A 22,995-nucleotide genomic window follows, 5' to 3' on the forward strand; every position below is an offset into this window, starting at 1 on the left:
ATTAATTTTTATTTCGCATTATTTTCCTTTATAGCTCGTATTCTTCATCACCTTTGCTTAACCTCAAGTTCTCCAGAATCATATCATCAGCGGCGGGCCCGTCCAGTAAGCGTAGCTGGTCCGGTGGAAAGATCTTGGGGAAGAAGCATGAAAAGCCAAGGAAGAACATCAACACTCCGGGAAAGCCGACAGCTCCTTTGGTGCACGTGATGCCGAACTCGAATCCGAAGGCAATGAGCTCAAATGTCACAAAAAGAACCAGCCACTTTCGATTTGCGGATCGCAAGTTCAGTGGGTAGTCCTGTGGGTTGGTCCTCATAGTCTCTGGATCCGTGCAAAGGAAGCGGATACGGTTAATGATCTCGTTTTCATTGAGCGCAGAGATTCCCATAATCCAGAAAAGACCTGCCATGACTGGTTGTGGGATTTGGTGGAGCACTATGAGAAGAGGACGGGTCATCATTCCGATTGTCATTAGTCCTTGCAGGGTATTGGTGAGTCGCTGTTCGACAACAGCAACGGGACGGTCAGTTCCTGTTTTATAGTCATGTTCCTGGACGCATAATGAATGTGTATGCAATGGTGCTTGTGGAATGAGTCCGTTTGGTGCAGGAATTCCGAGCAATCCCGCAACGGCCGTGGTGATTCCAAGCAGCAAGAAATCGTAGTGAAAAGAGGCCGGTTTCTTGAGTGGAAAGTCGCTACTTTGACACATCAGCGAGGAAACATTGTGATCAAAGTAGAACAGCGCTGTTAACAAGATTCCGAACGGTAGTGCGAGAAAAACGTCACCTACATCAACGCCATGCCAGAATCTGACGAACCAGTCGTTTGGTCTAGAGTCGAGCGTAGGTGCAAACGCTTTCGTGATTGGGAGATGTTGGAACCGAACCCCCGCCAACTTTCCACCAAAATGAACAAATCCAGAAAAGAAAACCACACATAGCGGAGTCGAGTAGTCGGCGACAAATTTGCGTATTGTAGGCCTCAAGTAGTGAGACTTGGTTCCAAAGAGATTGGCCGCAACACCAAATATACACATCACCAAGGAAACCATGACCGACGCAAACCCGACGTCAGACCCACCATCAAACTGATGGGTCAAAATTTGAATGCCCTTTTGAATATACACCACGTTGATAAAGAGCCCAAACACATTGCAGCAGTATTTGGAGACATATCTCATGAAGTTGACGGCATTGAGCAATGCAAGTATCGTGTGCAGCAATCCTGCCCAAAGACAGATCCAACACATAAACGAAAAGTAATCAATATCCCGGTCACGAATCAGGTTAAACACTGTATAATTGAAGATGGTAATTGGACCAGTAACTCCCACTATGCAAAGCGGCTGGCCTGCGATAAGCCCAAATACGACCCCTCCCATTGCAGACGACATCAACACCTCGTTGACACCATAAGAGTTCTCTGTGTGGTCAAACATGTCCTGAGCAAACGCTACGGCAGGTAGCAAGTTGGTGAAAAAAACGTACACCACTGCGGGTATCACTCGGTAGTTCCATGCATCTAAGAAGTCCGAGACATAGTAAGGCACCAGTCTTGTTCGGACGTCGTTAACAATCCCCACACCCGTCTCGCGAAGGTGGAACAGGTTATTTTTCCTGTAGTTCTCTAGCATTTGCTAAGAAAATTGTCATGGGGTTTTTGGAAAGAGCGGGCGTGGAGTGGAGCAGTTTTAATAGCATCTTCCCACGGTTATCTAATGTATATTTTGCATCAAAATTGGCCTAAAGCGTGGGTCGTGCTCGGAAAGATATGGAATTGGTAGGGGCACCATGGGAGATAAAGTCGAGGAGAGACGAGGGACGGGAGGGAATAAACGACAAAAAAAAAGAGAAGAAACGAAAAATTCGAAGAGGATTAGGAAAAGGGAGAGATGGAGGCATAGAATACCGCGGACGAGTATGAAAGTCTTGTGCAAACAAGAAGATAGGAGAGGATGTTGCTGATGATGGTCTTAATATGGGGCAATTCGGGTAATGTGGTCATACATTTGAAAGACAATTGGAATATGACCGTAGTAGAATTGGCTCCCGTATATCTCAAGCAATGTATGACCTTCATGATCTTGGGTTAACTTTACAAGATCTCAATTCAAATTGAAAGGTAAAAAGAATGCCGTTTATCTCACTCTATGAATGGGATTGTCTTGCAATCACTCAAATTTCCAAAAATATCGAGAATTTCAAAATTGATCCAATATTCTCAATATTTCGTCCGAGCACTGAAGTGCAAAACTTTAATTTAACTTCAATAAAATTTCCCCTCTCTATTCTACAAATTTTCAACGCCCTATAAGATAATGGGACCATTTGCGGCTATACAGTGATTCCTTCAAATAATCACGTGACCGCTAACACTATGGGGCCCGCGTCATGGAATGCATACCGCGTACACGCTGGTTCCAGCGTCTAATACAAGGGTCCAGGAATACTTCCCCAGCTCGATCTAAAATCCCAGTTTGACTTGACCAGCTTGGTGGACCATAAATCACAAACCTTTATTTACACGTGGCAACGCCAAGAAGGCTTTAGTCCACACAGAACACGGCCAGAACCAAAATACGCGCACGAAGGGGTACCGCGATTGGTTCGCGCACATTTCTTCCACGGGGAAATGTAAACACAAGAGTAAAATGCACGTCTAGAACCGCTCCTTTCCAAAGGGCCGCGGTTCGCGTAGTGGGGCTTCCAACTCTACAGGCGAGGTTTTTATTGAAGATGGACTATTGTCTCTTGCTGTTCTTCTACTCAAGGCCATAAATCCTTGCTTTTCTTCTCGCCAAAGTGGAAGATTCGCTAACATGGGCTCGCATCCTTTCTCGTTGCTAGAGGCGGCAGGCTCCGTGCGGCCCATTGCTATTTATCACGATGAAGCTGGTCAAGTCCCAAAATTGGAGCAGCAACACCAGGCACAGGCTTCGAGAAAAGACCAGAGAAGTGACTCTGGTGTCTCGCTGTTATTAGCTGATATGGCAAATACTGAGTCTATCTACAAGAACGAACTTCGAGGTTTGCTCAGTTGCTGCCAATCGGCCGTTTCCCGGTCCCAGCGGTACCCTGATCATCTACAGAAGCAGGAATCGCCAGCTTCGTGGTTGGAAGCTACTAGAGGCCTTCTGGAACATCACGATATTCTAGAGGACGTTCTTGGATGTGCAGATGAAGAGCTGGCCACAGTGCGGTTTTCCGAATGGGTAAGTTAAGAAATCCCTCAAAACAAGCGGTTTTTCATAACGATTTTCGTCATCTTACTAACTCTCTTCAGGCGCAAGCTGCAGTACCATACTACTCGCGTTACGTAAAGGCGTACCATCGTTCGGGGGAGAACTCACAAGGTGAGGCCCGTCTCAGAAGAAGACCACTGATCAGAATCAGGTATCTTGACCGGTTTGTCGAGAGATTAACAATTGCAGTCAGCACCCGCGATGAACCATACACTAAAGAGCTCATCGAGAATTTAGCAATTGCAAAGCACAGACTCGCCGAAGAGCTTGCATCGGCCAGGAGAAAAGACGATGCTGAGCGCAGAAATGCAGATCTAACTTCGGTTTCGTTTGCTCAGACGCGACACATTGTGACGCTCGAGCCGGTGGCTTCTGGTTTTGATCTTTCGCATGCCGTTCAGAGACTTCGCACCAGTATCACGTTGAAACACCCAAAGAATCATGGGCTGGAAAATGTGGAGGCTGAACTCGTAGGCTTGGCAGAGACAGGTCGTCTCGAAAAGCGCAAGAGCTCATACTCGCTAGAGGAGTGTTCAGCACTGGCTTTGTGCAAGATGGAAAACGTTGGAAGGTCATTGATGTTTCCTCCCTTTAGAAGAGGCGAGCTGCAGCTGAAGTCTGAAGCTGATGACGAGAAGGTGGTACTGGCAATGAACGGCAAACCAATTGAGATTGAGCTCATAATTGCTGACGGTTCCTGGAGAGCGTTATTGGCCGATTTCTTCGGCAAAGGCTCGGAAAATATCGACCCTCAGTCGCGGTTTGGGAAAGAGCACGCGAAAAAAATGACGGCTCCAACCGGTCACCATGGACTTGGAATCAGCACCAGCATGTTGAGATCACCCCAAGGAGCTGAAAAGTCTCTTCAGCCCACAAACCAGTTTCTACATCCCTACAGACTGGCCGAGCGTTCAGGCCCTGCATCGCGCAAACCAGCAGAACTGATCTCGCTCGAGGACGGAGGAATTGTTCCGTTCTCTCTGGGAGCTCTTCCGGAACATGTTCGCAACTCGCCTGCAATTTCCAGACAACGTTCTGTTGAGTCGGGGGAGAAAACTGAGAAAGCGTCTGAGAAAGCGACCGAGACTGCAGCCGAGACATCAAACGAGACATCAGACGAGAAGGCAGTTCGCAAGTTTGACCCAGCTTCGTTTGGAAGAGAATACGAAGACGCTTTCATCACACCCCAAACGACTGCTTCCGATAAAAAGGCCAGGCGCAAGTCCATCTTCAACATCTTGAGTTTTACCAAGAAGAAGCCTGCCAAGGCACCTGAACTGGTATCTCCAGGCCAGGATGCTTTGGGTGTAAGCCAATTGGCTGGAGCGAGCCAGTCTACGGCCACACTGGTGACAACCACCACAGAAACTACTCTGAAGGCTGAAAAGGCTGAGGTGAAAGCAGATAAGGTTGAAATTGAGCCAAAGCCCGAGACCAAGGCTCAACCAACTTCCTCCAAAAATATCAAAAACCTCTCTATAGAAAAGCCATCTCAACCTTCAAGCTCGCTCAATTCACCATTTGCAATCACCCCGGTCCCGGCTGAAAAAATCAAGCTCACAGACCAAGAACTGCAGATGATCGAAAGCGGAACAACTCTGTGCAGATTGCCAGCCAGAATCTCACAGTGGAACGGCTCAAGATGGGCATTGATTGGCAATACTGAACTGATGTTGGTGGTGATATTGAGTGGAAGTTCAGGACTATTGCTGGGCTATGATGCTGACGAGTTTGACCTAAGATCAGACTCACCAGAGCCATTGATCAGACTGAATCTCTTGCCTACAATGGTTACAAGAAGATCAACTTCATTGGATATTCATATCAAAACCAATGAGACGTCAACTTTGGTCCGTGCTAAGACTGAGACCAGAACCGATGCCATTCTTCAATCGTTGGAGGCCATCAAGAGAGACTCAAGACGGTCGATTTTGATGTCAACCACCAAGAAATCGTTCTCAAGCTCTTCCTCGACCCAGTCGTTCTTCTCGCAGTCGAATTCTACGGCTTCAACTTCCATGACTTCCATCGAGTCTGCTGGTGCCAGCCTTCAGTCTCCATTGGATCAGATCAAGGAATCGAGTGTTATAGGACTTGACATTGTTGCTTTGGGAAAACCATCCATGATGGCTGCCAAACAGCAAATCTCAAAGAACCAGAGCTCACCTTCGATTGTGTCTGCCATTTCTCCTATCAGTGACAAGTTCTCGTCTTCTAAGACCAGTCTAGCGACCTCTTCATCAAGGTCTAAGAGACCCCTAAAGGAAAGGGTTTTTGCAGGCCAACCAGAGCTTCTTTTGTTCACCAGCTCTTCAGCATTGATCCAGAACACCAACTCTGGAAAGCCTTCAGTTGCCTCGGTCAGAATGACCTCGTTCATTGCCCTGCCAAACTTCTACCATTTGACACTTCAATCACAGGAGGCCGATCTTGATATCGTTGTCTCCGCAAAGAGCTTCAAAAAATCAGCCAAGAACAAAGTGTTGATCAACACAGTGGATTACGGGTCAAAAAAACAAGTTGATCAGGTTGAGTTTGATCTTTGCCTAGAGCTCAAGAACAAAAAGGAGGCATCCAGCTTCACTAAGCTGGTTTTTGCCTAGAGTGCGGCGGCCTCCATATCATTTTATAGCATTATCAAGCCATTCTTTGTTTTTGCAAATATTTCTTTTCGAGTAAATCATTCACCGCTATGTGGTTATATACAAGTCTAGTGGTCGTGACAAACGAGCGCTGCAGTCGCAAGATTCCTCACGATGTCAACCTTATCAACATCATGAGTATCCTCAACCTCACCCCATCTCTCTGTCTGGAAAATGGTCTCCAGATCCGCAGCCTTTGCTACATCGTGAATGGATAATCTCTCGGTTTCGGCTGGGTGGTTAGCACGAAGAATGGCCGTGCCTGCAAGGAACGACTTCACAGTCAAAGTCGCCTTTTCCAAAGCAACGAGTTCCCAAACACTCAAATTCTTTAACCATTTTCTTACGGCATCTTTAGTCTCTTCCGTTTGCATATTTCCTCTCAATCCGTCTTTCTCGGTGTCCAAATAGCTGAACACGAGCTTCTCCACACCCGCATGTCTGGCAAAGTAGTCTTCCATCGACTTGATTATGGGCCTGTAGATCTCCTCCTGGGCACTTCTGAGTTTTCCCTGGTACTCGTGGTGGGGAGAGAATACCAGCAGAGTGTCGGTATCAAGGTATCTCAGCAAACTCTCTTTGACATCATCGGCAGTACCCATCTTAGCCGCAACCTCTGGATCCTTCGTCTCCTCCACGTATTTCAAGTCAACCGCACGAGCTGCCACCGAGGTCAAAGGAACCGTGTAAGGCTTTATCGTGAGTGTCTGCAGGTTTTTCCACTCATGGGCAATCAAATGGGCCAATGGGGCCTTGGTCGGAGGCAGAATCAACCGGTTTCCCAACGGAGTCTTGAGTGTCTTCCCATCCAACTGTACATGAATGCCTTCGGAATCCTCAGTAACATCCACCTTTTCCCAGAACTTGGTCAGGGTCTTCTCTAGCCTGTTCGTCTCAGACTTGACATTGGTCTCCAGGGCGGGCGCTGTCGACGACGAGATGGCAGCATACAACGCCGGTCTCAAAGATCCAAAAGATCTGGTGCTGCTCTGCAAAGTTGCGAGCCATGCCGTGGATTTGAGCATAAACATCATTGGCCGAAATTTGGAGTAGCAAAGTAGATGTAGTGATCTGTGGCTAATGATGGCTACTCTAAAATTGAATGATTCCTCTATAGAGGCAGAATAGTGCCAAAACCAACGGTGCGCGCACGTCCAAAAACTTTTCAGTCATGAGACACGACCGTCTACGAAGCTACGAGACCACACTCTAAATATATTCTAATAGTTTTTCCAATGTTGAGTATGAAATACCGTAGTCAACTACTTCATTACAGTCCAATACATGTCGTCTTGAGAGACCTACAAGCGTTTCAGTGGTCCACATCTTAGTTCATCTGCCGTAGTTATACACCTGCACCCTACCTCTTGGCTTTATACGTGGAAGACTTTCCACCAATAAACCTGTCTTTCTTCTTGGCACCTTGAGGACCTTCGCTGGAGGCAGAGTAAGGATCAAAGATGGGTTTTGGCTTTGTTTTATCCTTCTTCCTGGACCTTTCCCTCTTTCCTTCTGAGTCCAAGATGATCTTGTCAAACTTTGAATAGTCCACAGCCTCAGTGTCAGCTTCTTTGCGTTCTCTAAACGGCTGTTCTCTTTTCTTGCGCAAAGTGATGATTTCGTCCTTTTCAGCAGCGGTTTTGGCCTCCAATGGGTCCGAAGACGAAACCGAAGACGGAGCCGCAGATGGTTCTTCAGCTGGGATCTGTGGCTCAACCGAACCTGTCTCTTCAGCAGTGGTCTGTTCTGGCACAACAACAACCTCGTTATCCAGTTCTTTTGCAAGGAATTCTTTGCGACCGTCAAGATCTTCGACCGTATGAGTCACCACTTTACCTCTCTGGGGATACTCCACGGCAAAGGTAGCCTTTTCAGCACCTAGAATTCTGGGCCTCGCACCCATGATTGCGTCCGTTTTGGCATATTCGAGTTTCTGGGCCAGTTTCAGGAACACAGACTCGATTTCGCCCGCATCTTTGAGTTCGACAAAATTACCAGTGGTGTTCTCCGTGTGGGTTTCAACCGGTTCCTCAAATTCTACAGACCCGAGCTTCTCCATATCCTCCAGATCAGACCTGGCCAATGCATCATTAATCAAATCAACCACTTCCTGTTCTCTGGAAAGTACCAGATCGGGAATTTTCTGGTTGACAGAGCGAAGTTCTGTGAGAGTAGTTGGTGCTTTCAAAGCCAACTCAGCCAGAAGAGCCGAAGACATCACGAAAGCCACAGACTCATCATTCTGCTGTGCAACGGACTTCCTCCACTGATAAAGACTCTTGAAGACTTCTTCCTTCGCCCGTGGAACACCCAAACGGCCCATCTGACCTCCCCACGGCCGCTCACGATACTGTGCTGCGGTGTCGTACGAGAAACCATTACCAGCACTAAGCTCCAAAGGCTTGAAATCAGGATATTCAAACCGCTGGGCAGCAACCTTTCGGGAGGCAGCCAACACCTCGGACATCTTGCCGTTCTCAAGCAACATGTTCCGGAGGTTGTCATAGACATACAGCAAGAAATGGGTGTCAGAACGGGCATATTCCTTCATAATATCGGTGAGTGGTCTGAGTCTCCAGTCAGCACGCTGGTAAACCTTGGATGTGCGGAATTTGGCAAATCTTTCCAGAAGGTAGCTGAGACCGCGCTGGGGGAAACCCAATGCAACACACGCATGGTAAGTGTCGAACATACTCACCACGTACACCCCAAAATCGCGCTGGAGCCAGTGTGTGTCCATGAAGGCACCATGGAAAACCTTAACAATCTTTGGGTCAGCAGTGACCTCGTTCAAGATGTGCAACTCTCTCCAGAGAGCCAATGGGTCTATCAGCCAATCCTGGTCCCGGTTGGAGATCTGGATCAGGCATGTAAGACCTCTATAAGTGCGGAAATCATGATGTTCTAGATCAACTGCAATAGCAGCCTCGTTCTTAAGAGTATCCACCATCTGGCGGAGCAACTCTGGAGTATCGACCCAGATGGCAGTGGTTTCGGCCCAGGGCTTAGCATCAATAGGAACCGATTTCCGCAATATCGCTTCTGGATACTCCTGGTTCATGATCTCAAATGCATATGGTTGCTCGTAGTGTTGAGGGGTGACCAATATTTCGGACTGAGACACCTCTGAAAACACGTACTCTGGATCCACCAAAGCAGTGTTCAACGGATGGATAGCGTGCGGCTTGGTTGGTAGAAGCGGCCGGAAAGGCGTTTCTTCGGAATTGTCGATTTCGAATCCAAATTGCTCTTGAGGCTTGTCTCTTCTCCGGGTTAATTTATTAGCCTGGGCATTTCCTGGGTCAAGGTATGTGAAACCATCCTCGGACTCTGTCTCGTTATCTTTGGCTTCATCCGCTGCATCGTAAACCTTCCCCTTCTCGAAGTCATCAAGTGCGATATCGGTCTTCTCAACCAGATCATCGAGAACATCACCAACTAGTCGGGTCAAGTCCAGAATCTCGGCATCGGCAGAAAGGGTAACAGACTCTTTGTCTGCTGTCGAGAGATCCACCAGCCGCTGCGCCAATTCGAGAATGAGGCCACTAGAAGCATCCGCCGAAGAACTAACTTGAGGATCCAGAGCCTTGTAAAACTTCACATCTTTGGCTGCCAATCCGGCCGCTGGACGGATCACATTGGCCAGCTTCGGCGCCACGGTCTCAAGAGAGATGTGGGATTGGTTATGCTGCGGCATGGGCTTCAACTTTCGACCCAGGGACACTAACGCGGGACGGGTTCGGGAAAACACCTTTCGAAGCAAGCAAATCGGAGAGTCTGACAACAAAGAGAATAGAAAAAACTCAGGGGAGACGACTGCGCTTGTTGATATAAACAGGTGTTTGCCTTAGAGGGTGTTTAAGTGATTTTTTTTCAGAGGGCATCTGGCATCTGCCATGTAATGAAGGGTAAATTACTTGCGGCGCAAAACCCAGCAATCCACGACTCACCTTTTCCTGTTTTGCTTATTATCAGCAATATCTTTGCTAACAGGTATCAACTTTTGCCGTTAAAGACACTTCGAATAGCATATTGGGCCCGTTTTTACAATCAGTGTAAACTTGAGTTGCCTAGCAAAATATAAATGACGAGACCAGCCCAGAGACCGAGGCTAATGACCCAAGACCATTACAACAAACTGCTGGTTGTGAGTTTGCCATTGCAGAGGCATGCTCAATATAAGAAAAAAGATGGGCCAGAAACCCTTGGAATAAGCATGCTTTTTCTGTCACGGCATAAACAAGTATTGAGATTCTCTGGATATTCATGCATGCCATGAATAGATTACGAGTACAGATTTTCGAAACCTGCCTGGAACAGCGCCAGTGTCAAAGCTCTACATTTCATCTAGAAGAAGGGTATTTGTTATTCTGCTCTTATACAATGTGGAAACCACATGAGCAGATGAACAGACATAAAAACAAAACGGGTATAAGTTGGCTAAAAAACCAGCCCACGTTGGGCAAGAAACGAAAGTAATCGGAAAGAAAGGAGAGAAGTCGAAGTCCCAAGCAAAATAAGATCATTTATAGCAAGGAGGGCGTTTCGAGAAATCCGGGCCATGGTGCGCTTAATAGAAGACGATCTTGGCAGAACCAGAGGTAACGGTCACAGTGCAACCGTCGGTGGTGTCTCCAGAAAAGACACCGTCGATGTAGGTACAGTCACCGTTCATGGAGGAGCCATCCGTGGCAACAATTTTCACGCTGTAGTTAGGAGCGTCACTGTTGTTTGGGTTAGGGATCAGCGACAGGTAAGTGTTACCGTTGGTGTAACCGGCACCAACGACGAGAGGAGCCCAGTTACCGACAGTGCCACTGTCATCACCCCAGATACATCCGTCTTCAACGGAAACACCCTTGTTGTTGACGTAGTACTGGGTGGAGGTCTTCTTTCCCTGCCATTGGTAGTACGAGTCCTCGTCAACGACGGAGAGAGGAGCAGAAGAACCAGCATCCAACTGAGTTGGAACACACATGTTCTCGGAACCAGGGTAGTCGGTACGGCAGATAGCAATGACATCATCAACCTCAGAGACAGCCTTGGCAGTCTCCTTACCCCAAGAACAAAGATAGTCGGAGTCGGAGTTGGACTTGTAAAGATAACCGTCCTTACAGTAAAGACCACCAACAGAAATTCCGTTAGATGGTTGCTCAGAAGGCCACTGAGTCTTGGACATACCGGCCTGACAGGCATACGAGCAGTAGTAACCATCCTCACAGCTGGAGGAGGTGTCACCGTTCTCGTTCATGACAGAGGCCCATCCGCCAAATCCAAGCCATTCCAGAGGAACAACACCGTTTCCGGATGGGAAGTCCGAACACTTGATGGTTCCATCCTCGAACTTTTCAGTTGGGTCGGAGAAATCAGAAAGATCTCCCGAGATGGAAGATGACGAGGAGGATGTCTTGGTGGAGGCAGAGGAAGAGGAAGAGGAAGTCGACGAAACCTCTGCCGACTCAGTCGAAGAAGAAGCCTCCTCAGTCGAAGAAGCCTCGGCAGTAGACGAGGTCTCGGTAGAAGAGGTCGACTTGGTCGAGATGGTGACGGCAGCAGAAGACGAAGCCTCAATGGTCGAGGTTGGAGAACCAGAGTCAACGGTGTTTCCGCTACCGTCAACGACGATTGTCTGGGTCACAACGACAACCTTAGCGTCTCTCTTGTGGAGGTGGTGACGGTGGTTCAAAGGAGCAGCAGCTACCAGCGACGCAACGGCCAAAGTGTTAAGGATAGAAGTAGTTCTCATTTTGTGTCAACGAAGGTGTGGGTATTCGAGAAAAAGGCTCTTTGCGAGTTTCTTAAGGTCAGAAAGGAATGTAGATAGAGTCGATGGCTAAGCAAAGGCTCTGTTGGAAAGTTGACCTGTTTCAAATGAACGTGATTGGCAAGTGCTTCTTTGGAGACGAAAGCTTTTAGCTGTAGAAAATTTATCCGGGCAGGCTAAGGTTGATATAAGAGGAGGGAGAGGGGGCGAAGGGCCAGTAACAAGGCAGCGAGGCCAATTAGACCCAAAGAAGCATCTTGCCGCTCCTAATGCTGGATCGCTAAAATTTTTTCGGTATCCGAGGGTACCTAGATCTGCCTCCGGTGCCCAGTCGGAACATACCGGCAGAAACAGGGCAAGATTTTACCAATAACCGCACGACCTTCTGCTACAAGGCCTGCAATTCCAACGCTCTAGACGACAATAGGCCATTTTAGGTTTTATGCACGGGTACAGCCGGGGGTGATTCCGACCTTTGTTCGAGGATAAATACGGTCCGCCGTAAGTGAATGTTCAGGCACGCCGGAGGTACTCCCCTGAAGAGTTTGCAGTCCGGTCGAAGAGGTCTAGGCTGCCGCAGGCGTTATTATGCGCACATATGAAGAAACTAAGCGAAAAGAAAATAGCGCGAGACCTAAAAAAACAAAGTAAAAAAACGGCTTTGAGCGACCAGGCGGCAATTTGATTGTAAGCTGGAAAGATCCCAGAGAGGTGGGAGACACTGAGCATCTACGTAGAAAATATGACTGGTTAGTTATCGAAAGTCTTTTAGGGCGATTGTGATCCCTTGACTGGACCAGTCACATTACGCAGTCAAATGCAAAGTGCTCATTCAGCGAGCCATGACTGGCTAGCGAGTGCTTAAAATTCAGCAGATGACAAAAGCACTGCAGGGCGCACCCTTAATAACATTAATGGTCTACATTTCGATATTTTAAATGCAATATTTGGGTGGAGTGGAGTGTACAAACTTGGGATCTCGAGGGTGCACCGATTGGCTCGAATCTCAATATTACCCGATTGAGTAAATAGATCGCCGAAGCCTTGTTGAAAGACATTGGCCTGCTCCAACAGCTTTTCGTTTCTTTTTTTCAATCTAGTGCGCGAGCGACATTTTCATTGGCCCAGCCTTTAACTCAAAACTCATCTATGAGGTATTCATCTAGCACAAACTGTCTTTTTGCTTGGCAGTGGTTTTGTAGACTGCAACAATTTTTCACAGCAGCGCACGTAACAAAATCATATTTGTCACCGCACTACCATGGCTAGACTTTCATAAAAATGGCCCTTTCTAGACCCCGGCTCGATTCAACGTATTTCAACTGGAACATATACGATCGCACGGCGTTTACTCGTGCCGAGCTCTAGGCCAAGATCGATCCGCAAACAGTAAAGTCGCGAAATCAAGCAGCTTTGAAACGAAGGCACCAGAGTCTCCTTCACCTTGTCGGGATTGAAAGGAGATTTCAAGGAGAGTCTAACCACATTGCGTTGGACGACCTCGTTGCTCTTGTAGTTTATACGTGTATCCCAGCGGTCTGCTGTGAGATTGGTGGCTAGCACCGTTAGTGGATCGGCAACAATGAGCTTCTTGATCCTGATACTCAACATGGAGTTCAGGTTCTTGATAAGCGGAACACTCAGGCGCAGCCTTTCTGAGCGACGGGCCAGTTCCTGAGAATCTGCAGCAAAAGCTTCTTTTAGTCGTGCCTTGAGCTCATCTGCCTGGGCCTTCGCCGCACTGAACCGCTCGCGATAGTTGCCAAATTCCCTTACCAATTCGTTACCTTTAACGATGGCTGATAGAGAAGACTCTGGGCTTTTGGATGGATCGTTCAGGTAAATCGTTTCTGCCGTTCCGTAGCAGAAATTTGCGTGTTCCAGATCAATTGGTAGCGGGTATTGGGAATCCACCGTAATCGACATCAGATCGACGCTATCAACCGTGATAGAAGGAGGTGTTTGAAGTACATCATTATTGCGTTGATCCGACAGCAAACTGCGGAATTCAACGTTCAAGTCCAGTGTATGATGCTGCCGCTCAGCATTGATTGAGGCAGTCGAGTCGCCGCGTTTGCGTTTTCTTATATCTGAGAGCATTTGCCAAACCGTTTTGTGATTTCTGTCACGGATAAGTCCAATCGCAGTGTAGTAAGCCAGGGTGAAAGGCTCATCTGGTGACGCCAATTTTAAGGCACCAAAAACCCTGCCGTTTCTCTCAAACTCGACAGCAGTAACAAGACGAGACCCAGACTCCTCTTTGAGCTCTGTTTTGTCTTCATCTTCCAGGTAACCTTCGAAAGGATTGGTGATACTGGCAGGCTCGGTCTCTGCTGACTGGAGTTGCTGTCTTGTTCTCACAAGATGTTTCTCCTTGATCTTATCTCCGGTCTCTTTGTCTGAATCTCTTCTAGCCTTTCTTGACTGGTTCGACCTTACTCTCATCAGGTTGGATGTGAGAGATCCTCCGGTCCGCTGGCGAATAACTCCGCTGGCGGCTCTCTGAAGGGCGGAGTTTGCAGAATTTGCAGCCGAAGCAGGAAGCGCAAGAAGCGACAACTCCCTGCCCAGACCTGCAAAGCGCATCCTCTCCTCCTCCACAATACATTCAATCCTGTTAAGCTCTCTTTCAAATAGAACTCTCAAATTCTCTAGACCATGGAACTGGCCAAAAGCTCGGTTTCTTGCTTCCACCAAAGGATCCTGTTCTCTCTTGGCACTCGGCCCACTGTCTCTTGGAACAACACGAAGAAGGAACGTAGCAGTGTTGAGTATCACAAAGTTAGACCGTTCCTTAGACACTGTGGGAAGAGGAACTTGATGGGTCTCGTCGTATAGCAACATTGCCTGTATGGAGTGAGAATCAGGAGCGGAATCCACACGATTCTGGAGCTGCGACCACCCATCATTATAGGCCCTCATGCTCGGTGGATCTCTTGCACCTTCGGAGTTCACGCTCAAGCTATTGACATTGGTATTGCGCTCCATCTCAGCGTCTGCTTTATCATCTTTACCGATAATCACACACTCTAGAGAATAAGATATGGAGTATGAAGAAGAGGTCACATCATTGACCAAAATACCGTCACCACCGCGCAAAAGCTGCGGATCCTCGTCCAGGGCCAGAAGATCAGACTCGTCAATGAAGTGTTTACCCTCATTATATCCGTAGGCCACTGAGCTTAGATCTCGTATGGTAAAGCCAGAAGTTGGAGTACCTCCCATGAACGCAGACATGAGCCCGGAAATACCGAAAGACGGTGGTAGCATTAAGTGCTTAGTCATCTGTTTTCCGCAGACGACGTCCAGAAGTCGTGATGGAATAGTGAAGAGGAATTGTAACTTATAGACCTGGTTAGCACGGAAGATGCGATCAGCCGGTAAACCCAAGTTCACCAGCTTTCCAGTCTTAGCATTATAACGCGTCTCACAGTCTTCGCGCAAAAGACACGATTCCAGATCTACCATGTTGAGGAATTCAAGAGTGGTCTTCTCACCGAGCTTCTTGACCACATTGGTGGTTCCTTTAAGTGAAATGGAAACCATCTCAAAAGGAATGTCCTCCTTGGAATTGTTAGTCACGAGCAAAAACCCGGAAACGAGGTCTCCCAGATTGTACTCCTTGACTCCGTAAACGGAATCATCGTGATCCACAACGTATATCTGCATTTTGAGCAGGGTGTTTCCAATGTTCTGGAGAAGTCCCAAATTCTTTAGAATGGACTCACGTTCGGTCTCAAAATCAGCGTAATAAGCAGGGTTCGTACCTGCACTTCTATTGGTCAATGTCCGCCTGACAGTCCGAGTAGAAGCTGAGTCTTCCTCGGAGACAGAAGACGACGCCGAGAATCGCCTACTGGCTTGGGATGTGGCAGTTGCAGTTCGCGTTAGCATACTCCCAAAAGTTCGTCGCTGATTCGAGTCTCGTCTCTGGTTTCCCGTTGAGGGTCGTAGTCTCAGATCGTCCAATATTCGGCCGAGGTCGTTGAAACTCTGACGCCTCGTCGTGGTGGGAGACTCTGGAGGGCTTTCGGCTTCTCCATCTCCAGCTTCGTCTTCAAAAACCGCAGCATAGGCATTGAGGGAATCATCAAAAGTGACCCTATTGTGAGTCCGAGGAGCTGTCGGGTTGCAGTTACGGAACGGCGGAGGATTATGTGGATGATTGTCCTCTATCAGTTGACGGTTGATGTAGAACTGGTGCATTTGGAAACTGGGAAGCTTATCCGCTTCCTGAAGTCGAGAGTGAGCATTGCTCTGGTATGTTGAAAATGAAGTCGCCGAAGATCGGCTATTCGTGGGTTCTTGTTGCATGCTGTGGTATCTGTAAGTGGATGGGGCAATGTATGGTTTAATGATAGCGAAGTATCAGATATGCAATTGAAATTTTTTCTTCGTTTAACGAAACTCTTTGGTAGCCCTCTTACAACCCTCTTCGGATCCAAGAACGAAAAAATCGCTTTGAAGACCTTGTTTCTGCCTTGTTTCAATGTAGATATCCGGGTTCAACGAATACCACAAATCGAGTACCACACCAATCGAGTAGATGAGGCAATGAAATTGCTGGTTAAGAGGCTTGTTAGAGTCTATGAGTACTCTCAAGTCTCTCTTGACTCTCTCAGCTTTGTTGTATCTTGTTTCAGTATACCTTTTGTCTCAATTTTCGTATCGTTGTTCACCTCCTTGAAAGCTTCTTCCTCACTGAAAAGTTGTAAGCCAACACAATTCTCAGCACTCCTTTATATATATAACACACGGGGTTGCCACCCAATATTTTAACGCGATGTAGATCAGATTATCAGGGAAGAGAAGAGAAGAGAAACGACCGTTAAGTTGTGGACAGAGAAGTTTCCCCTCACGGCCTCCGTATGGCAATAGCGTTCCGATTTAGACTTGTATGCACAATAGCAGGGCCGTTACGGGTTAGACTTTGGGGCTACAATAGGAAAGAGAAAAACGGAATTTTTTTACAGAAATCACAAGGATTTAAAGCTGAAAATAAAAACAAAAACATCCGATTTATTTATAATCCAAAGTTTTAGCTCGAGTTTCGAAGTGTTGGATGATTCTACGCTGTAAATTGCACGATCGGGAACGCGGTACGATGAATATTAGCCCGCAACAGGGATGGCCTACGGGCCGCAAACCGGGGATAAAATATCGAGGATCCTACGCCGACGTCACCACTCGGGCAATTATTGGTGGCGGATAACTAACTGTTTAGTCAACCTAGTTGCAGAAATAAGGTCTATACAGGGTCTATTCGCCGCCATCTATGACCTAATCGGTAGCTCAATGCCGTTGCAACTCCTTACTTCGCCTCCCACATCTGAAGCCAATTGACCGTGTGGCTCTGTAATCGCATCGAGGAAGAGAAGATGATCGGAAATTTAGCCGGGCACATCTGGTGGGTACACGACAAATGATAAGGACGGGTTCATCATTGTCTATTTTTCAGCCTCTGTTATCAAGCTCCAGTGAGAGAACATTTTGTTGAATTTGATATTTTTGTTCTTTGTATTGTTCATTTTGCATGGTAATTCACTCTGTGAGAGCGCGGGCGCACTTAAAATCACGATATGGCACAAAAGTGAAGACAATCGGTGCAGGGATCGGTGGAACAGTTGACTTATACCAAGCTCGCGATAAATACGTTGCCATCAAGATATTTGACGACCGCGAAAGCTACGAGTCTGGAAATGAATATGAGTCACGTGTGACTGCTGAATACACACTTCTGCAAAAGCTCGATCACCCCAATATCCTCAGGGTGGTGGAATGTGTGGTATCACTTCCTCGGCGACGGAAAGTCTACTTGGCCATGGAATTTTACCCTTTGGCATTTCATGATTTGATAATGCAGAAATCAACTCCTCAGGACGATCTGTTGTGTTACTGGAGCCAGATCTTGGAAGGAGTTGCTTATCTGCACTCATGCGGCGTGGCACACCGTGATCTCAAGTTTGACAACGTCGCAGTCGATGCCACTGGAACAATCAAGCTGATCGACTTTGGAGCTGCCACGTGCAATCCTGTGGCCTATGGAATGTGTGGCTCAGAGTCCTTCCAGGCCCCAGAGGCATTCTCCAAGATATCATACTCTCCGATACCAACAGACATCTGGAGTCTTGGCATCATTTTGTACCACATCCTAGCCGGCAAATTTCCCTGGCAGGCTGCAAGACGCGCAGACCCTGACTTTGCAGCCTTTCTGGAGTCCAATATTGTCGGTTTTGATACAGAACACGAAGCCCAGAATTTGGTGCGCGCGTGCCTTGAGATTGATCCGGAGATTCGAGTGTTGACAGCAGCACTCCTAGAACATCCGCTACTGGACAAGCTTCCTTGTTGCTCCAAAAATACACATAGAAAACATCAACTGTAGAAATGACCGTCATGACCTCACCTTCTTCAGCCGTAGCCCGAATCGGGTAATTGACCCGGATCGAAGGAGAATCTGCTTACATAAGCGCATAACATGTTTAATGCACTACTTCCGGAAAATTACAGCTGTTGTCTCCTGTCGCTAGAACAATCCTGTCATAAGACCCTGTCGTAATACCAGCGGTTTCTTGTATCTCTTTTTCTCAAAGGAAGAGAAAGATCCCCGGAAAAACTCCATTAGCATTCTTTGCGAACTCTCGCGTCTTTCTGTATCGAATCCCGTGACTGTCGTCTGTTTGTGCCGCCATTGCTGCTTCCATAGTCTTCCGGGACACCATAGAAGAGCTAGACGTCCAAACAAGGCCTGGGTTGCGAAGCTGATCACATAAACTCCAAATTTGAAGAAAGGAGATTGGCGCTTTTCCTGGATACGCTGCACATATTTTGATTTCGTTTCTTTCCGTGTCAAGCTCTTGACTCTTTCCTCCTCCTCCATCATACATCATGCCCAAACATAAGAAACCGCGCCAGACTGCCCTCTTCGACATCAGAATCACCTCCCTTGATAGCGATGTGTTGGTACTGAAGGGCCCACCTTCGGAAGCCCCATCTGCAATGCTGTCAGGTGTGGTGGTGCTGTCTGTGCTGGAACCCATGGCTATCAAGAGATTGAACCTCAAGCTATATGCAAACCTGAAGTTGCGATGGACTGAATCATTTCAGGGAAGCCGCGGAATCGTGTCACGTCCGATGAGATATAACCGCAGAATGTTTGATTTTGAATGGGATCCGCTGAATCTGGCTGACTACTTTCGGGGTTCCGCAAATTCAATGTTCGATGGAACCATGCCCAGTTTGACTACCGGCAAAATCTCTCGCTCCAACAACTCGTCATCGGCTTCGCTGAACAATCTGGCTAAGCGCTCAAAGTCTTCAACTAGCATGGCTTCGTTTGCCAACCTTTCTTCGCTTGGAGGTGGCTCGAAAACGGACAGCTATATTCTTCAGAAGGGTAACTACGAGTTCCCATTCTCTACGATCCTCGAGGGCTCCATTCCAGAGTCTATCGAGGGTTTACCAGGATGTTCTTTGGTGTATAAGATGCAGGCAGTTATTGAGAGAGACCGTTCTCATCCATCTCTTCTCACTACAAAACACATCCGTGTTGTGAGAACGCTTTCTTCCGATGCTCCGGAACTTTCCGAAAGTGTTGCTGTTGACAACACATGGCCCAAGAAGGTGGATTATTCCATCAGCGTTCCTACTCGTGCCTCGGCTATTGGCTCAAGATGCAACATTGAACTGTTGATGGTGCCATTGCTCAAAGGCCTTCGATTAGGAAACGTCAAGATTCAACTTGTGGAGCTTTACAGTTACTGTGGAACTCTTGGTTCTCACACCGCAGAGAGGACTGTTCAGGAGAAGGTTCTCAAAAGAGTTACCAATAATGACGATGGAAAGGACATTTGGACCGAAGTTGAGCCCAATATCGATGGACAGTTTTTCAACAACGGCGAGATTTCGCTGTCTATGGACAAATGGCAGGTAAACACATTTCTGCAGCTTTTGCCCTCTTTGGCAGTCCAAACTCAGGATTGTGACGTTGAGAACTTTGTAAAAGTCAGACACAAGCTTAAGTTTGGAATTGGCCTGGTCAATCCGGACGGTCACGTCTCTGAACTAAGGGCAACGCTGCCTGTTTCGCTATTTGTGAGTCCTTTCGTGGCAGTAGTCGCCAAACATGATGTCGAGGAAGAGTCTGGAAAGGTTGTCAACGTGGAAGACGTTACTGTGGCCATTGACCAAGATGAGGACATTTTGTTTTCTGCGGATCATGATTTTTCCGCATCATCCGAGAATATTGGCTCCGCAGTTAACACCCAAGACCTCATGGCTCCTCCAAATTACCAGGATCACATCTACGACAGACTTTGGAGCGAAGTGCAATCTCCAGTGGATTCGCCCACCAATTCGGGATCTGCGACTCCAACAGTCCTTGAGAATCTGTCGACTTCTTTGCCAAACGGCAGTTCTGCGTCATTGGCTATTGCTGCACACAAACTCAGAGGTGTTGCTCATGTTGGAGAATTCAACATGTCGCCAGCAGATTCTTCCCGGTTCAGCAGTCAGCTTTTGGAGAATTTAACACGACTTCATTCACAGAGAGAAGGTAGTTCTTCTGCCAGTCTTGAAAGAAGCGCAAGAACTCCGAACCGTCCAACTTTTAGTCTCAGCGACGATCAAGAAGTTGACTACTTCTCTTACGGAGGAAGCTCCTCCAGTGACCATCATGCACAACAACAGCAATCGACTCAGCCCCAGATTGGCGGCTTTAGCATGTCGCGGGGAAGCACTCCTGGTGCAAGTTTACCACCTCCCTTAATGTCTCCCAATATCTATTCGCCAGTCCAACATCTCTCGCGCGTCAATTCAACCGCAAACTTTGGAGACACTAGCACAGGAACTCACTCTCCATCTCACTGGGATACCACTACTCTTTCTCGTGTTCCCTCCTACAACGCGGCGCTCAAGTCGTCTTCTGCAAACCCAGTTAATGAGCTCACTCCGTCTTATGAACCAGGCCCACAGCAACTCAACATCGATTATCTCGATCACAAGCTGAGACAGACTCAGTTGGACGAGGATCGCGCCGCACACGCCTCGACTTCTCCAGTTAGACAATCTATTAATCGTGGAGCTCTGATTGGAACGCAAACGGGAAGTTCTAGAACCCGCGAGTCACACATTCTCAGTGCAGACCTCGCCAAATCTAGAGGATCGTCTTCAAACTCGTCGCCAGCCATTTCTAGAAACCAATCGACCTCCAACGTGCTTGCGATGTCGATGTCTATGACCAAAGTTGTGCCAACCTCTAAGAAGTCTGCTAGCGCCTCTACCTCTCATAGTTCTTCTGCCTCTCCACACTTGACAGCACAAGACGGTTCTGAGACTGAATCGACTGCTGGATTGCCGCTACTGGCTTCAAGTGACTCGAGAACTACGTTTTCGAGTACCCAAACTACCGAGAATAACATGGTTCTTCCAAAAGCAGCTCACATCCATTCGCCAACCAGTATGACCCCAATTGGGTACACAGAGGCACCAAGACTGACATCCCAGAAGACATCCGGTTCAATAAGTTCGGCCAACCCCAAGCTTAGGCCGGTTCTTGGTTCAAAACACAGTTTTTCGTCGCCCAAGAAGACAGGCAGTTTCGCGAGCTTGAGTCATCTTTTGCATCGAAAAGAGGGTAATAAGTGATTAATAGCGAAAAGGTGCGAGCATAGATATGACATTATATAGTTAAATTTACAGACTGAAAGCGTTAATCCCTATAATAAAGGATGGTCCCTCGTGATTCTTCGGAAAGCAAGTATGATATCCAAGTAGTGTGTTAATGAAATGGTCACGTGATATGCCAATTTCCAGCGGTTTTGCGTAGCCCCAATTGGTCTTAAATGGCATGATATACCAATTTAAAGGTATATTAGGATAGGCAACACTTGAGCTTATTTGGCACACATATGTTGATCCGCCTTCATTCCAGTTGAATGACGATATTTCAACAATGATTGGAGTGGGCACATTTATATTTGAAAGCACACGACCTAAAACATCATCACCTAGCTCTACGTAGTCCTAACATAAGCCGCTTTGAACTTTCTGATAGACGTAACAACCTATTCGAAACCCCATTGGAATTTCATAGACTATCACAATGTTCCGAGATAGAACCAATTTGTACATCTCATACCGCAGAACATACCCGCACCGCACACCTCCTAGCAGATTCGACCTAGCAGATGATGAGGAGAGGGGGCTTATTGGTGGCAACGAGTATCGCGACGAGGTGGACGAATTGGATGAATTGAACGGCGGAATTGAAATGCGTCAACTCCCTCCTTCATTGACAGAGGTGTCTATGGAAGTTGAAGCGATTTTGAGTGGAATTGAGGCGAGGGTCTCGGAGTTAGGCTACCTCTATAAGAAGAACATCTTACCTGGGTTCAACGACACGTCTGCAGAAGATCAAAAAATCGATGATTTGACGTTTGGGATCACACGCGATTTCCAGCGTGCTTATTCTGCCATAAAAAACTTTGAGATGATCAAAATACAATTTGGAAGCCAATTGAAGAACGATGAGCTAATGATGTGCGACAACATGAAACGCAATCTTGCTTTGAAGACACAGACGTTGTCCAAAAACTTCAGGCGTCTTCAGAACAACTACATCAAGTTCTTGAAAGAGGACGATTACGAAAATTTTGGTTCTTTGCCAACCACACAGGCATCTGGCTTGGAGGAGACAGACTCTTCTGCCCAAATAGAGTCTTATTCGCGAGAGGCTATGAAGCAATCTCAGCAACAACTTCAGCAGCAGCAGCAGGAAGGATCCCAGAATACAATAACGGATGAATTCATAGAGCAGCGAGAACGCGAGATTTTCCGTATTGCCCAGGGAGTGATTGAGGTATCGACGATCTTCAAAGAACTCGAGAACATGGTGATAGACCAGGGTACAATTCTGGACAGAATAGATTACAATCTGGCGAACACAGTGGTCCATATGAAGGAAGCAGATAAGCAGTTGCAGAAGGGTGAGAAGTACCAGAAGAACACGGCAAAGTGCAAGATCATCATGTTGCTGTGTTTGCTAGTGTTTTTGCTGTTGATGGTAGTGGTGAGTCGTCCAAGTCGGACGGATCATTATGTGCATGATGGCAATAGTGGAACTTCCTCCGGTAGCAATTCTCCAGATACGGATGTTGCAGATGGTGATGCCACAGATGGTGATGCCACAGTGGTTTCAGGAAACCCAGAAGACCTTCCGGAAGATATCACGAAGTCGCCGAATGCTGATACGGTGGAAGGGACAGATACGTCTATGGGTTTGTTGTAAGACTCAGGAGATTATGGCGACTCGCGAGGCTACGACAATTACTCTGAGTCAAGGA

General features: G+C 47.3%; 11 protein-coding genes across 11 annotated transcripts; 5 read left to right on the forward strand and 6 right to left on the reverse strand.

Moving 5' to 3' along the window:
• Positions 1–28: 28 nt before the first annotated feature.
• Positions 29–1,639, reverse strand: KUCA_T00001134001 (uncharacterized protein; the record flags this gene model as incomplete). Its single annotated transcript, XM_022605741.1, has 1 exon — positions 29–1,639. One exon carries the CDS (start codon positions 1,637–1,639, stop codon positions 29–31), a length of 1,611 nt encoding a protein of 536 aa, XP_022457179.1.
• Positions 1,640–2,824: 1,185 nt separating this feature from the next.
• KUCA_T00001135001 (uncharacterized protein) lies at positions 2,825–5,850 on the forward strand (the record flags this gene model as incomplete). Its single annotated transcript, XM_022605742.1, has 2 exons — positions 2,825–3,217; positions 3,289–5,850. 2 exons carry the CDS (start codon positions 2,825–2,827, stop codon positions 5,848–5,850), a joined length of 2,955 nt encoding a protein of 984 aa, XP_022457180.1.
• A 107-nt stretch (positions 5,851–5,957) lies between these two features.
• KUCA_T00001136001 (uncharacterized protein) lies at positions 5,958–6,923 on the reverse strand (the record flags this gene model as incomplete). Its single annotated transcript, XM_022605743.1, has 1 exon — positions 5,958–6,923. The coding sequence occupies one exon, from the start codon at positions 6,921–6,923 to the stop codon at positions 5,958–5,960; it is 966 nt and encodes a 321-aa protein (XP_022457181.1).
• Positions 6,924–7,249: 326 nt separating this feature from the next.
• On the reverse strand, positions 7,250–9,586 carry KUCA_T00001137001 (uncharacterized protein; the record flags this gene model as incomplete). Its single annotated transcript, XM_022605744.1, has 1 exon — positions 7,250–9,586. The coding sequence occupies one exon, from the start codon at positions 9,584–9,586 to the stop codon at positions 7,250–7,252; it is 2,337 nt and encodes a 778-aa protein (XP_022457182.1).
• Positions 9,587–10,459: 873 nt separating this feature from the next.
• Positions 10,460–11,635, reverse strand: KUCA_T00001138001 (uncharacterized protein; the record flags this gene model as incomplete). Its single annotated transcript, XM_022605745.1, has 1 exon — positions 10,460–11,635. One exon carries the CDS (start codon positions 11,633–11,635, stop codon positions 10,460–10,462), a length of 1,176 nt encoding a protein of 391 aa, XP_022457183.1.
• A 1,326-nt stretch (positions 11,636–12,961) lies between these two features.
• KUCA_T00001139001 (uncharacterized protein) lies at positions 12,962–15,967 on the reverse strand (the record flags this gene model as incomplete). Its single annotated transcript, XM_022605746.1, has 1 exon — positions 12,962–15,967. One exon carries the CDS (start codon positions 15,965–15,967, stop codon positions 12,962–12,964), a length of 3,006 nt encoding a protein of 1,001 aa, XP_022457184.1.
• A 60-nt stretch (positions 15,968–16,027) lies between these two features.
• On the forward strand, positions 16,028–16,432 carry KUCA_T00001140001 (uncharacterized protein; the record flags this gene model as incomplete). Its single annotated transcript, XM_022605747.1, has 1 exon — positions 16,028–16,432. The coding sequence occupies one exon, from the start codon at positions 16,028–16,030 to the stop codon at positions 16,430–16,432; it is 405 nt and encodes a 134-aa protein (XP_022457185.1).
• Positions 16,433–17,186: 754 nt separating this feature from the next.
• Positions 17,187–18,038, forward strand: KUCA_T00001141001 (uncharacterized protein; the record flags this gene model as incomplete). The annotated part of the gene is made up of 1 exon (XM_022605748.1): positions 17,187–18,038. One exon carries the CDS (start codon positions 17,187–17,189, stop codon positions 18,036–18,038), a length of 852 nt encoding a protein of 283 aa, XP_022457186.1.
• A 141-nt stretch (positions 18,039–18,179) lies between these two features.
• On the reverse strand, positions 18,180–18,536 carry KUCA_T00001142001 (uncharacterized protein; the record flags this gene model as incomplete). The annotated part of the gene is made up of 1 exon (XM_022605749.1): positions 18,180–18,536. The coding sequence occupies one exon, from the start codon at positions 18,534–18,536 to the stop codon at positions 18,180–18,182; it is 357 nt and encodes a 118-aa protein (XP_022457187.1).
• A 5-nt stretch (positions 18,537–18,541) lies between these two features.
• On the forward strand, positions 18,542–21,298 carry KUCA_T00001143001 (uncharacterized protein; the record flags this gene model as incomplete). The annotated part of the gene is made up of 1 exon (XM_022605750.1): positions 18,542–21,298. The coding sequence occupies one exon, from the start codon at positions 18,542–18,544 to the stop codon at positions 21,296–21,298; it is 2,757 nt and encodes a 918-aa protein (XP_022457188.1).
• Positions 21,299–21,755: 457 nt separating this feature from the next.
• On the forward strand, positions 21,756–22,940 carry KUCA_T00001144001 (uncharacterized protein; the record flags this gene model as incomplete). Its single annotated transcript, XM_022605752.1, has 1 exon — positions 21,756–22,940. One exon carries the CDS (start codon positions 21,756–21,758, stop codon positions 22,938–22,940), a length of 1,185 nt encoding a protein of 394 aa, XP_022457189.1.
• Between the last annotated feature and the right edge of the window lie 55 nt (positions 22,941–22,995).

Source organism: Kuraishia capsulata, genomic scaffold (genome assembly GCF_000576695.1).
Source record: "Kuraishia capsulata CBS 1993 genomic scaffold, Kuraishia_capsulata_scaffold_1, whole genome shotgun sequence".
NCBI lineage: Eukaryota > Fungi > Ascomycota > Pichiomycetes > Pichiales > Pichiaceae > Kuraishia > Kuraishia capsulata.